At 54.4% G+C, this 14257-nt stretch overlaps 1 protein-coding gene across 1 annotated transcript in view; it reads left to right on the forward strand.

Annotated features, from left to right (window-relative positions):
- SPG7 (SPG7 matrix AAA peptidase subunit, paraplegin) overlaps positions 1–14257 on the forward strand; it is a 45586-nt gene that overhangs the window by 12356 nt on the left and 18973 nt on the right. Inside the window, exons 7-8 of the mRNA XM_044269744.1 lie at positions 9013–9138; positions 9753–9915. Of these exons, the coding sequence (XP_044125679.1) occupies positions 9013–9138; positions 9753–9915 (289 nt within the window). The remainder of the gene's footprint in view (positions 1–9012; positions 9139–9752; positions 9916–14257) is intronic.

Consider the following 14257-nt stretch of genomic DNA (forward strand, 5'->3'; position numbering starts at 1 on the left):
TAAACAACAAGGTGCCGGTGTTCCTGGCCCGCGCTCGGGACCCAAGGGCGTGCGGAGTGGATGCGCTGGTGTCTCCTTGGCAGCAATTCGACCTCCTCTATGTCTTCCCTCCACTTCCTCTGTTGCCGAAGGTGCTGCGCAAGATCGAGGCGGAGGGGATACTAACCATTCTTATCGCTCCGGATTGGCCTCGCCGCGCCTGGTTCTCCAACGTCGTCCGAATGTTAGCGGACGTTCCGTGGCCTCTTCCCGACAGACAGGATCTTCTATCTCAGGGACCGCTCTTCCACCAGAATTCACGTCAGTTGCGTTTAACGGCGTGGCTATTGAGACCTACATTCTGAGGAAGAGAGGCTTCTCTGATGCAGTGGTGAGAACCATGATCAGAGCTCGGAAGCCGGCTTCTTCGCGGATCTATTATCGCACCTGGAGGGCCTATCTAACCTTTTGTGAGAAGTCGGGTTTTCCGCCGCTTCGTTTCTCTGTTCCGGTGGTGCTGGCCTTTCTACAGTCCGGCGTTGAGGTGGGGCTGTCGCTCAGTTCTTTGAAGGGTCAGGTTTCGGCCTTGGCGGTCTTTTTTCAACGGTCTATTGCCTTTTTGGGGCCGGTGAGAACCTTCCTGCAGGGGGTGGCGCATTCGGTTCCTCCGTATGTTCCTCCCTTACCCCCCTGGGATCTTAACCTGGTCCTGCGCGCCCTTCAGGATGCGCCTTTTGAGCCTCTGAGGGAGGTCTCCCTAGTCTTCCTCACCTGGAAGGTGGTTTTTCTGGTGGCCATTACCTCCATCAGGAGGGTTTCGGAGCTGGCCGCGCTTTCCTGTAGGGAGCCTTTTCTGGTCTTCCACCAGGATAAGGTGGTGCTACGGCCGGTTCCTTCTTTTTTGCCCAAGGTGGTTTCCCCGTTCCACCTTAACGAGGATCTTGTCCTGCCCTCTTTTTGTCCTTCTCCGGCGAACCCCAAGGAACGTGCTCTCCACTCCCTGGACGTCGTCAGGGCCCTGAAGATGTATCTGGGGGCCACCGCCTCCTTTCGTCGTTCGGACTCCCTCTTTGTGGTTCCCGAGGGGTCTCGTAAGGGTCTGGCGGCTTCCAAGGTTACTGTGGCGCGGTGGATCCGTTCCGCTATTGCTGCGGCCTATCGCGCTCGTGGTCAGGTTCCCCCGTCGCGGATTACCGCTCACTCCACAAGGGCTGTGGGAGCTTCCTGGGCCAGACGCAATCGCGCCTCCGCCTCCCAGTTGTGTAAGGCTGCCACTTGGTCGTCCTTGCATACGTTCACTAAGTTTTATCAGTTGCACTCGCTGGCTTCGGCTGATGCTGTCCTCGGGCGCAGGGTATTGCAGGCCGTGGTGCCCGTTTAACGGTTGGACGTTCTTTCTCCTGGCGGTGTTGGTTTTTCCCACCCCATGGACTGCTTTTGGACGTCCCATGGTCTGTGTCCCCCAATGGAATGTACGAGAAAAGGAGATTTTTGTGAAACTCACCTGTAAAATCTTTTTCTCGTCTTTTCCATTGGGGGACACAGCTCCCGCCCGCTTTTTTTGTTTAGTTGGCATGTTGGTTTCCATTGTGGTTTTTTCAGTTCTCCTTCTCCTACTGCTTTTGCAACGACTGAAGTCCTCCTGGAGGTGTCTGGGGGTATAGCCCGAGGAGGAGGAGCTTCGTTTTTGCATAGTGTCCCTCCTAGTAATACCTCTAAGCTATACCCATGGTCTGTGTCCCCCAATGGAAAAGACGAGAAAAAGATTTTACAGGTGAGTTTCACAAAAATCTCCTTTTTATACTTACTGTAAAATCCTTTTCTCGTTTGATGCATTGGGGCACACAGCACCATGGGTATACGCCCAGCTGCCACTAGGAGGCGACACTAGAAAGGAAAAGTGTTCGCTCCACCCAGATGGGCTATACCCTCGGCACAGACACTAAACTAACCACTTGGTACTAAAGTAGTAGGAGCACCAAAATCCAGAGTGAAAAGTGAAGCCAACATGTCCTAAACCAGAAAGAGGACCAATATCGAAGAGTCCCGGGAACCTGGTAAAAACGAGAAAAGGATTTTACGGTGAGTACAAAAATAAATTTCTCGCCCAATTCCTTGGGGGACACAGGAACTCTTGGGTATAGCTTATCTCCATAGGAGGCGTGACACTAAGTAAAAGACTGTTAAGCCCCTCCTCCAGCAGCTATACCCTCAGCCTGGAGAGAGAGACTTCCAGTTTTTTGCTTAGTGTCAAGGAGGCAAGACACTCTCTGCACTGCAGAGTTGTCTTGTGAAGATTTTAGAGTTTTAAATTTTTTATTTTACTTTTTTCACTTGGATATTTCCACAGGGACAACAGAGTCGCAGTAGACTTCTCTGTTTTCCCGGGGTTGAGCTGCACCAGGGCCGGTTATCCGCCCTGCTGCCTCCCCCACAGAAGAAAAGGAGGACCAGGGCAGCTCATGCTCCCCTGCATCCCGCCAGCACTGGGTCGCCCACCTGCAAGCCCCTCTCCAGCTACTGTCACTCTGTGCCAGTGGCTGAAGGGGCGTCCCAGCTGGATGGACTAGAGGGTGAAGACGTCGCAGGTGAGGTGGCTAGTGCAGCCGTTCCGCTCCCCTCCCCCTCCCTCCCTCCCCTCTCCTCTCCGGTCTCCCCTTTACTGATGGCCTCGTTTAGCGTTCTGTTGGCGCGATTCGGCGGCCTGGCGCCCTGTTTTGTACAGTCTGGGACAAGTCCCAGGAGAGCTGAGCGGCGCTCATGGGGGAGACTTGTTTGAGGGCGGCCGGGTATGCGACCGCTGTGCCGTTGCATGGCAGGACGCCGACACCCGGTCCTTCTCTTTGGGCTTCCTACCTCGCTTCCGCTGCGGCGGGGGCCATTGGGGAGACCTGTAATGGTTAGGCGCGGCATTTGAATCGCGCGCGCGCGCGATAATTTTTTCGTTGGGGGGCGGAGTTTCGGACCGGCCCAGCGCTGGCTTGGTCTTCATTCAGGGGCCGGACGCCTTTCTTCCCGCGCCTCTTTGGTCCCGCCCACTCTCGTGCCTGCGTGCTTCTGGGAGCTCACTGCAGGACGGACCATTGCTTTGATTGCACACCGCCGTTCTTCTGCTGCTGCCGCTGCCGTTCAGCTTCCTTCCTTCTGTGACCTGGTAGGACTGTTGACCCTTCCTCACTGTAGCCCCCTGGCCTGGACTCGGGTTTTTTTCCTTGCTCCTACCAACATGTCTGACCCCTTAGTGCCGGTGGGACCTTGGTATCATACCTGCACCGCATGTAAGGCGCCCTTTCCTCAAGGGCAGTCTGACCCGCATTGCTCGCTTTGCAAAGACCCATCGCAGGGTCCGCCATCTGTTGTGTCACCCCCTGGCCTCTTGGATCCCCCTGACTGGGCTAGATCCCTCTCCCAGGCTGTGGTTAGTCTCACTAGCGTTGTGGGCCGACTTGCAGATGTGTTGCCCTTATCGCAGCCGGATGATTCCCCTGCTGGGCCCTCCGGGTCCGCTGTCCTGGCCGACCCGTCTGAGTCTCTTTCTGCAGGCGATTCCTCTAGAGCCCGCCAATCCCAGAAGCGGTCTAGGGCGGATCACCGGTCATCCTCGGATGCTTCGGTATCCCCCCCAAGGGTGCGTTCTCAGTCGGGCCCTTCCTCCTTGCAGGATTTGCCCTCTGAAGGGGAGCTGGTTGATTCCGATTGGGATATGGATTCGGCGCTGCCTTCAAAGCTGGCTTCCGCTGTGGGCCACCTTATAAACAGTATCCGTGATACCTTTAAAATTCGCGATGATCCTCCTGATCCTGAGAAAACCAGTGTTTCCTTTTTTCGCCAGAAGCAGGCTTCTGCGGTTTTTCCCCTCCATGCTGACTTTTCGTCAGTGGTTTCTAAGACCTGGGCCCGTCCTGATGCACGGTTTACCCCGCCAAAAAAGTTAGATGTTTGTTATCCGTTTCCGGCGGATTGCATCACAAACTGGGCGTCTCCTCCTAAGGTCGACCCCCCTGTGGCCCGTTTGTCCAAGAGCACGGCTATTCCCGTCGCAGATGGTTCTTCCTTACAATCCACTGAAGATCGCCGTATAGAGGCCCTTACAAAGGGTATATTTTCGGCCTCCGGATCCGCGCTTAGGCCAGTCTTTGCTTCCGCTTGGGCGGGTAAAGCGGTTTCAGAATGGGCATCTCAGCTGGATCTGGAGCTTGAATCTGACGTCCCTATTCAAGACCTCCGTGCCCTGGCTCAACTTATCGTTCAGGCTGGAAAATTTGTATGTGAAGCATCCCTGGATGCAGGGGGTCTTATTGCCCGTTCGTCTGCTCTGGCCGTGTCGGCTAGGAGAGAGCTTTGGTTAAAGGTTTGGTCGGCGGACGCCGCGTCAAAGCGGTCTCTTACTAGCCTTCCTTTCTCTGGTGCTCGTTTATTCGGAACCCGTTTGGATGAAATCATCTCGGAAGCCACGGGGGGGGAAGAGTACCCATCTTCCCCAATCCAAGGCTAGGAGCTCCACTCGTGGTCGTCCCACCTTCTCCCGTTTCAGGTCTTCTCGTAGGGCTTCCGCTCCTCGCTCCGCCTCTGGTCCGTCCGCTAACCCTGTCCAGGACAGGCGTAAGAAACCCTTTTTTCGGACCCAGCCCTCCTGGCGCAAATCTCAACCTGCTCGCGCTCCCGCGACCAAGCAGCCCCCCGCCTGAAGGTGCGCCCCCACCCACCCGGGTGGGGGGACGTCTCCTCCTGTTCAGGGACTTCTGGCAGGCGCACGTCTCCGACGCCTGGGCTCTCGAGGTTGTGTCTTCCGGGTACAAACTCGAGCTTGCGTCCCTTCCCCCAGTTCGGTTCTTTCGCTCTCGGGTTCCCCGGGATTCCCGAGGGGCGGCCGATTTCTTTGCTGCCGTTCAGACTCTTCTAGACAAAGGAGTCATCACCCCGGTTCCTATGGGAGACAGGTTCAAGGGGTTCTATTCGAACCTTTTTGTGGTCCCCAAGAAGGAGGGTTCGGTGCGACCCATTCTGGATCTAAAACGGCTGAACCGCTTCCTTCGTCTTCAGCGTTTCCGGATGGAGTCTCTCAGGTCGGTGGTGGCCTCTCTGGAACAGGGGGAGTTCCTGGCCTCCATCGACATCCAAGACGCCTACCTTCACATTCCAATCGCACGGTGTCATCAGTGCTTTCTGCGTTTTGCAGTGGGGTCCGAACACTACCAGTTCGTTGCCCTTCCCTTCGGGCTGGCGACGGCCCCTCGTGTTTTCACGAAGGTCCTGGCCCCGGTCCTCGCCTTACTTCGTTCCAGGGGAGTTTTTCTGCTTCCATATCTAGACGACCTCCTAATCAAGGCGCCTTCTCTGTCACTGACTTCAGCCAGCGTGGATCTCTCGCTGCAGACCTTGCGCCGGTTCGGTTGGGTTATCAACCTGCCCAAATCCTCTCTTGTTCCTTCCCGGCAATTGGTCTTTCTGGGGATGCTGCTGGATACCGATTCAGCGGTGGTTCGACTTCCGTTGGAGAAGCGCCTGCTCCTCCATCGGTCGGTTCGGAGCCTTCTGTCCCACCGCCGTCCTTCTTTCCGGTTCAGCATGCGGGTCCTGGGTCAGATGGTGTCCTGCTTCGAGGCGATTCCTTATGCGCAGTACCACTCCCGCATCTTTCAGACGGCCATTCTGTCCGCTTGGGACAAGTCCCAGGAGAGTCTGGATCGGCATTTTCCCCTTTCCCCCCAGGTTCGTTCCTCTCTCCTCTGGTGGCTGCGGACCCCTCGTCAGGGGAAGTCTTTCCTGCCAATGACTTGGCTAGTGATTACCACCGATGCCAGTCTGCGGGGTTGGGGGGGAGTGTTTCCTCCTCGGTCCGTCCAGGGCACTTGGTCTCCGTCGGAGTCCAGACTGCCGATCAATGTTCTGGAGCTGAGGGCCATCCTCTTCTCGCTCCGACACTGGACTTCGTTGCTTCAGGGTCGCCCTGTTCGGGTCCAGTCGGACAATGCCACGGCTGTGGCGTACATAAATCACCAGGGGGGCACTCGCAGCACGGCGGCGATGAGGGAGGTGTCTCTGATCCTTCGCTGGGCGGAGGTTCATGTTCCGGCCCTTTCGGCCATTTACATTCCGGGGGTGGACAATTGGGCGGCGGATTTCCTCAGTCGGACGACGATCGACCCGGGGGAGTGGTCTCTGCACCCCGACGTCTTCGAGTCTCTTTGTCTCCGTTGGGGTCGTCCGGACGTGGATCTCATGGCCTCCAGATTCAACTACAAACTTCCCATCTACGTGGCCAGGGCCAAAGATCCGGACGCTTACGGCGCGGACGCGCTCGTCCTCCCCTGGACGGAGTTTTCGCTCCTCTACGTGTTTCCGCCCCTGCCTCTTCTTCCGCGTGTCCTTCGGAAGATTGCGGCGGAAGGCACGCCAGCAATCCTAATCGCCCCGGACTGGCCGCGTCGTCCGTGGTACGCCGACCTTATGTTGCTTCTGGCAGACGCTCCCTTGCCTCTGCCTCTCAGAGAAGACCTCCTCTCTCAGGGGCCGATCTTCCACCAGCATTTAGGGTCGCTACGTTTGACGGCGTGGCTATTGAAACCGCGGTCCTGACGCGGCGGGGGTTTTCGGCTGACGTGGTCCGTACCATGATTCGTGCACGAAAACCGGCCTCGGCCAGGATTTATCGTACCTGGCGGGCCTATTTGGCTTTCTGTGAGGCCTTGGGGACTCCCCCTCTGAGGTTTTCCCTTCCTACGGTTTTATCCTTTTTGCAATCTGGTCTGGTTCTGGGCTTGGGTCTCAGTACCCTGAAGGGTCAGATTTCGGCTCTTTCGGTCCTTTTTCAGCGTCCACTGGCTCCGCTCGGTCCGGTTAAGACCTTTCTTCAGGGGGTTGCTCACTGTGCTCCCCCCTATCGCCCTCCTGTTCCTGCTTGGGATCTCAACGTTGTGTTGGCGGCTCTCCAATCTTCCCCTTTCGAGCCTCTGCGCAAGGTTTCCCCTCGCTTGTTGTCTTGCAAAGTTTTCTTTCTCGTCGCTATCACGTCTCTTCGGCGTGTGTCTGAGTTGGCGGCTCTTTCTTGCGTGGAGCCCTTCTTGGTTTTTCACCAGGACAAGGTGGTTCTCCGCCCTGTTCCGGAATTTCTTCCGAAGGTGGTGTCCGCCTTTCACCTGAATGAGGACATTGTCCTTCCTTCTCTGTGTCCGTCCCCGTCGCACCCCCGGGAGCGGGAGCTTCACCGTCTGGATGTTGTTTCGGGCTCTCAGGATCTACCTGGATGTGACCAGACCCTTTCGACGCTCGGATTCTCTGTTTGTGATTCCGGAGGGTCCGCGCAGGGGGCTGGCGGCGTCTAAGGTGGTTGTTGCCCGCTTTCTCAAGATGGCTATCATTGAGGCTTACCGTGCTCGGGGCAGGGATCCGCCCTTTGGTGTTACCGCTCATTCTACCAGAGCGGTCGGGGCTTCCTGGGCTCAGCGTAATCGTGCCTCGGCTGAACAACTGTGCAAGGCGGCCACCTGGTCTTCTTTGCACACGTTCACCAAGTTTTACAGGGTGAACACTTATGCCTCGGCGGATGCTGCTTTGGGCCGCTTGGTCTTGCAGGCGGCGGTGCCTTAATGTTTACGGTGCCTAGTTCGCTTTTGATTGTGGTCCCTCCCTGTTTGTGGACTGCTTTTGAACGTCCCAAGAGTTCCTGTGTCCCCCAAGGAATTGGGCGAGAAAACGAGATTTTTGTATAACTTACCAGTAAAATCTCTTTCTCGCTCTTCCTTGGGGGACACAGCACCCGCCCATTGTTTTTTTTAGGCCTTCGGGTGCTTTTTTCTGACTTGTTGGTATTGGTTTGGTTACTCCTTGCCTTTGTCTTGCACTACTTGGGCACATAACTGGAAGTCTCTCTCTCCAGGCTGAGGGTATAGCTGCTGGAGGAGGGGCTTAACAGTCTTTTACTTAGTGTCACGCCTCCTATGGAGATAAGCTATACCCAAGAGTTCCTGTGTCCCCCAAGGAAGAGCGAGAAAGAGATTTTACTGGTAAGTTATACAAAAATCTCGTTTTTTCTCGTGAATGGCATTTGGGGCCCCAAAGCAGTCCCCGAGAGTGGGAAGAAACAGCCATGCGAAAAACCTAATGCACCGCCGCTTGCAGAACCTTGCGACCCAAATTGGCATCAGCAGAGGTCAAGGAATGGATGTGGTAAAACCCGGAGAAGGTGTGAACTGAGGCCCAGGTGGCGGCCCTGCAGACCTAGGAGGCAGAGGCCAGATGCTGGACCGCCCAGGATGTCCCGACCGTCCTAGTGGAGTGAGAGTTCAACCGGAAAGGGGGATCGCGACCCTTCGCCACAATAGGCTTCCTTGTCCCCCAATGCCATTCACGAGAAATGGTACCTTTCTTTTCATTGTAGGTCCCAGCGTTTATGAGAAATGTGAACTTTTATTGCTATGCAAATGAGCTATTGGAGCACCAGGAGGTGGGCTTATGTGGTTTGAGCACCACTACAGCGACGCCCCTGGTGCTCCAAACTAACGCCTTTAAAACATGCCCCCCTTCCCCTTAGATTGACAGAGCTATCTTGCGCCTGTGTGCTCGCTAGAATGGCGTGTGCACACAATGTCTTCGGCTGCTTCCAGAGTAGCAAAGATGAATGCTGCGCATGCGCCGTTTTAGCAAGAGAATGCGTGGGTGTCAATCTAAGGGGAGGGGGAGCGTGTTTTTAAGGAAAGAGCCCTTTGTTTGGAGCACCAGGGGTGTCGCTGGAGCGGTGCTCAAACCACATAAGCCTTCCTCCTGGTGCTCCAATAGCTCATTTGCATAGCAATAAAAGTTCACATTTCTCCTGAACACTGGTACCTACAGTGAAAAGAAAGGATTGATGAAGCTGAATAAAATGGTACCTATCGGGCTATACGCCTGGTTGTATAGGGTTCATCCTGGTGACAGAGCCGCTTTCAATTTTAACTGCCTATTTATTTTTTGCTAATGTGTAGGGACAGTGACGGGGAACATTTTTCTAATATACTTTTTAGCTTCCACTTATCATATTCTCTTTGGCTACAGAATCAGCTGAAGACGGCTCGTTTTACCATTGTAGATGGAGCATCAGGAAAAGGAATCAGCTTTAAGGATGTCGCTGGGATGCATGAGGCCAAGATGGAAGTGAAGGAATTTGTGGATTACTTGAAGGTAGGAAATTGCAGCTTTCTGGTATATAACTATTACTGGACTTATGATCCTATGGAGAGAGCATGTAAACGGTACCCCTACTGCATCCCTAGTTTGAAGACCAAATCTCATCCCAATGGAGGTGCAGTACATTTACTATTGCTTGCTGGCATAATTGCATTGATAAATGTGCCTGTAAACATCAGAACGAAATCTGTTTAAATTCTTAGACGTATATGACTCTGTTTATATAATGTGATTTAGCCGAGACAAAGTGTACACTGCTAGTGATGCTTGGCCAATGATCACTAAACCAAGATGGTGCCCTCTTTATGTTAGGTTCTGCAGAAGGGTATATGACAAGACATTTTATACTGGGTGATATCTCCCCTTGCTGTGATCCAGGCTGCCCCCTGGCATGGTATCGGTCATACAGATTCTGGATATCCTCCTGTGGTCATTCCAAGCTCTTTCACGTTGGTGTTCAGACAAGGCGGTTGTTGGCTGCTGTGCATGGGGATCCGTCCTCCCGTCCAGTCCCAAATTGTCAGTCCCAGCTCAATTGCATTACACTTTTCCAAGTGTTCTCTCTTTTTAATTTCTCTCTCAACCAGATAATGACATTTATTTTGTAGAACCCAGAACGCTACCTTCATCTAGGGGCAAAGGTACCTAAAGGGGCATTACTTCTTGGGCCTCCGGGCTGTGGAAAGACCCTGCTGGCAAAGGCTGTAGCCACAGAAGCTCAGGTGCCATTCCTGGCCATAGCTGGCTCAGAGTTTGTGGAAGTGATCGGAGGTAAGAAAATGTGTTACTGGTAACATACAGGCATACAACAGACTTGTAAGGTGGATATTTTCCCCATATTACCTAAAGTTAATTTCTTGCTATTTGCAAGATCTTGCTATCCGGGCGTGGGAACATTCATGTAGACATCTAGAGGCTGAATAACTGTACAGACCTAATACTTCTCACCAATGAAAGGTGGAAACGCTTGTGTTGTCTTAGGTTCTTTACGCTACATAGGCTTATTGTGTATCAGTGCTGGCAAAATGTGTAACAATCGGACCAACTTAATTTACAGCATGTGCACTATCTCTCACCCTTATCACTTTGCAGGCAAAACACTGCCCTCACAATGCTTCCAGTGCTGCTTCCAGCTAGACAGGGTGGTCAATCCAACCACATAGCTGTGGGAGCCGTGGTGCGTGAACCCACTATGAAATCAACACATTGAATCATCAAATTTGCTTAAATGCTGGCAACTGTCCTAATGGCAGCAGTCTCTGCAAGCAAATGACGCACGGTATTGGTGCCGTGCCTATGTGCTAAATAAACCTAACATTGAAAAGTAGGCCAGCCGGACTACTGTTGGCTAATTTGCAGTGGAATGGAGTACTGAGTTAAAAACTAAGACTGCCCCCCGACATGTTTCGCCAGAATTCTGGCTTCTTCAGGGGTAAATGGGCAGCAATGAGTGACCCCATGCAGCTGGTGGATTAAGTACGTCATATTTAGATTGACAGACTCGGCATCCCCCAGATGGAGCGAAACGCCAATCCGAATCGGCTCCTGGACTCGCCTACACTGACGCGCTGCCGTTATCATTAGTGCGCTGCCAGAGTCGTCTGCTAGAATCGTCATCAGTGACGTCCTGTCCTCCAGATCCCTGCGCAGACACTTAGAGCATCGAGGCTTATATTATTAAACTGCGCATGCGCTCGGACTCTAACTCTGGGAGAGAAGAATGCTGTGCGAACAGCGGCTGCGCAAACACTTAGAGGGAGGCACAGTAAATCGCTTAGAATTTGCACTGTGAATACACTGCGCAGAGTTAGGCTGCGCATGGACTGGGGGATGGAGCGGCATTATATAGGCACTGAAATGGCCATCTAGACTTCCAAGGTAGCTCACCCTATAGATGAAGTGGGCAAATATATCGTGAAATATCAACCACCATGCCATACTACCCTATTGAGGGTATGGCATTATTATTTAAAGTGGTGATACATAATCATTTTTACCAGAAAAAGGCTAACCATATTATGAGGTAACCATATTTTACCATAGCTACATTACTATGGGAATAGTTGTATTATTTAAAATTGTAGTGTTTACTACTTTTGAACAGGAGGCTATATATATATATATACCTCCTGTTCAAAAGTAGTAATCACTACAATTTCCCCTAGGACGGAACTCAATGCCGGAAAACTTTTGACACAAGTGTGAAAGTACCCTAAACAAGGAGGCACCCTGTGATTGTCACCTAATGACACAAAGCTTTCTTGGACCATCCCAGATTCATTAATTCATGTAGTGACTTAGTTTTATATGTGGTTTTCTCGCCCATTTTCCTTGGGGGACACAGACCTTGGGTATAGCTCAGCTCCCTAGGAGGCGTGACACTAAGTAAAACTGTTAAGCCCCTCCTCCATCAGCTATACCCTCAGCCTGGAGATAGAGGCTACCAGTTTTAGCTTAGTGTCCAAGGAGGCAAGACACTCCCTGCTACTGCAGGGCTGTTTTCTCCTTGTTGTAATTTTATTTTATTTTTGTTTTTTCCTAGAGATACCAGAGACGCATTGGGCCTCTCTGCTCTCCCGGGGTGAGCTGCGCCAGTGCCAACTTATCTGCACTGCTGCCTCCCCCACAGAAGAAATAGGAGGATCTGGGCAGCAATGGCTCCCCTACATCCCGCCAGCTAGGGGGTCGCCCGCACGCAAAGCCCCTCTCCCAGCTTCCTGCCACTGCGGTGCCAGTAGCTGAAGGGGCGACCCTGCTGGAAGGAACTGAGGGTGAAGACAGGTGAGATGGCTTTTCCAGCCCATACCCTGTCCCTATCGGCAAGCATGTACCCCTCTGGGTTTGAAGGGGGGCACCCGTGGTCGCTCATTCTGAGCGCTCCAGCAGACCCTCCCCAGCTCTCCTCCGTGTATCCTGCACCCCCACGCCGTTTTCCCCCATTTTCAGGCTACTCTTCAAGTCGGCTGATCTCTCCCTCTCTCCCTCCCGCCGCCGCCCGCTCCGTTCCGAACGGGGGGCGGGGCTTATGCCCGACATGACCATATCGGCATCGGCGGGGCAGGGGACAATGGTGGCAGAAGGTCACCCACCTGGGAATAATCGCCGCACTCTTGGGGCCTGCGGGCCCTTTATTTCATGGCACCCTGCTTCTTCTTAGCCCTGCGAGGTTTTTCGGCAGCAGGGGGCGTGGCTTACGCGCGCGCGCGCCATTTTGGGGGCGGAGTTAGGTTCTCCTTCACAGGAGACATTTCAAGCGCTGGAGGGGGCGGAGCTTGTTCCCCGCGCTTCTGCTGAATTCTTCCCGCGTTTCCTCACTCCTAGACAGGAAGCTGGGACACGTGGGGGACTCTGAGCACCTGGTGTATCGCTCGGCTTCTGTGGGCGCTATCTGCAGGCTCTCTGCTGTTTGCTGCTCCCTGCTGCTGCTGCTGCAGCTGCTGCTGATCCTCTCTACTCCTGACGTTCTTCTGAGGCACTGGTAGGACAGTTAACCCTCTCCTAACCCTCCTGGTCATAGCTGCTATATCCCTTGTGGTCTCTGTATTGGGGTACGACCACTTTTTCAGCATGTCAGATCCCACGGGTGCCCCCAAACCCTGGTACCATGCCTGTACCGCCTGTAAGGAACTTTTTCCGCGGGGGCAATCTGAGCCGCATTGCCTTGCATGTCAGGCCCCGGTGCAGGGCCCGCTTCCCGCTGCGCCCCCCGGTGCCTCTGAACCCCCTGACTGGGCTAGGTCTCTGTCTCAGGCGGTGGAAAGCCTTACACACGTAGTGGGCCGTCTCGTGGATAGACCGCCTCTCCCGCAGGCTGCCACAATCCCTGTCGCACCCGCTGGGACTACCGTTTCTGCCGCCCCCACTGATTCCCTGCCTCCCAGCGAATCTTCCAGGGCCCGGCATATTCAGAAACGTTCAAGGGTTGAGCGCACATCTTCTCCAGATGCTTCGCTCTCTCCGCCATGCGTGCGAGCTCAGTCAAGTCTATCCTCTCAAAGGGATACGCTTTCTGAGGGAGAACTGGCGGATTCGGACGTGGACATGGACTCAGAGCTTCCGTCCAAATTGGCGTCCGCGGTGGGGCATCTTATCACTAGCATCCGTGATACCTTTCACATACACGATGACCCCCCCAACTCTGAACAGGCCGGCGTGTCCTTTCTTCGCCCCAGACAGGCCTCCAAGGTCTTTCCCATCCACGCAGATTTTTCTTCTGTGGTGTCCAAGGCTTGGACCCGGCCTAACGTCCGCTTTGTTACACCCAAAAAGCTGGACATTTGTTATCCCTTTCCAGCGGATTCTGTGACCACGTGGACGTCCCCGCCTAAGGTTGATCCTCCCGTGGCTCGCCTGTCCAAAAGCACTACTATTCCTGTACAAGACGGATCTTCCCTCCAGTCTGCTGAGGACCGTCGTACGGAATCCCTCTCCAAGGCCATATTTACTGCCTCTGGTTCGGCCCTTAGACCGGTCTTTGCCTCCGCCTGGGCTGGTAAAGCGGTCTCTGAATGGGGTTTGCAACTGGAACGGGAGTTAGGGTCGGACGTCCCTCTACAGGACCTCCGTTCCTTAGCCCAACTAATTGTCCAGGCCGGAAAATTTGTCTGTGAGGCCTCTCTTGATGCGGGTGCCCTCATTGCCCGTTCCTCTGCCCTGGCAGTTTCTGTCAGGAGGGAACTCTGGCTGAAGGTTTGGGCGGCGGACGCCGCTTCCAAACGCTCTTTGGCTGGCCTACCGTTCTCGGGTTCCCGCTTGTTCGGAACCCGTCTGGACGAACTTATATCTGAGGCCACGGGTGGGAAGAGTACTCACCTCCCCCAGTCCAGGCCGAGGGGCGCCCCCCGCGGTCGCGCTGGTTCGTCCCGTTTTCGGTCCTTTCGCAAGCCCACCGGGTCTAGACCCGCGGCCGGTTCTTCTTCCTCTGGCCCAGCCCAGGATAGACGCAAGAAGCCGTTTTTTCGGACGCAATCTACCTGGCGCAAGCCCCAGCCCACACGGGCTCCCTCAGGCCAGCAGCCCTCTGCCTGAAGGTGCGCCCCCACCCACCCGGGTGGGGGGCCGCCTTCTACTGTTCAGGAACGTATGGCGGGCCCACATCTCAGACGCATGGGCG

This window comes from Bufo gargarizans, chromosome 10, assembly GCF_014858855.1.
Source record: "Bufo gargarizans isolate SCDJY-AF-19 chromosome 10, ASM1485885v1, whole genome shotgun sequence".
NCBI classification, from domain to species: domain Eukaryota; kingdom Metazoa; phylum Chordata; class Amphibia; order Anura; family Bufonidae; genus Bufo; species Bufo gargarizans.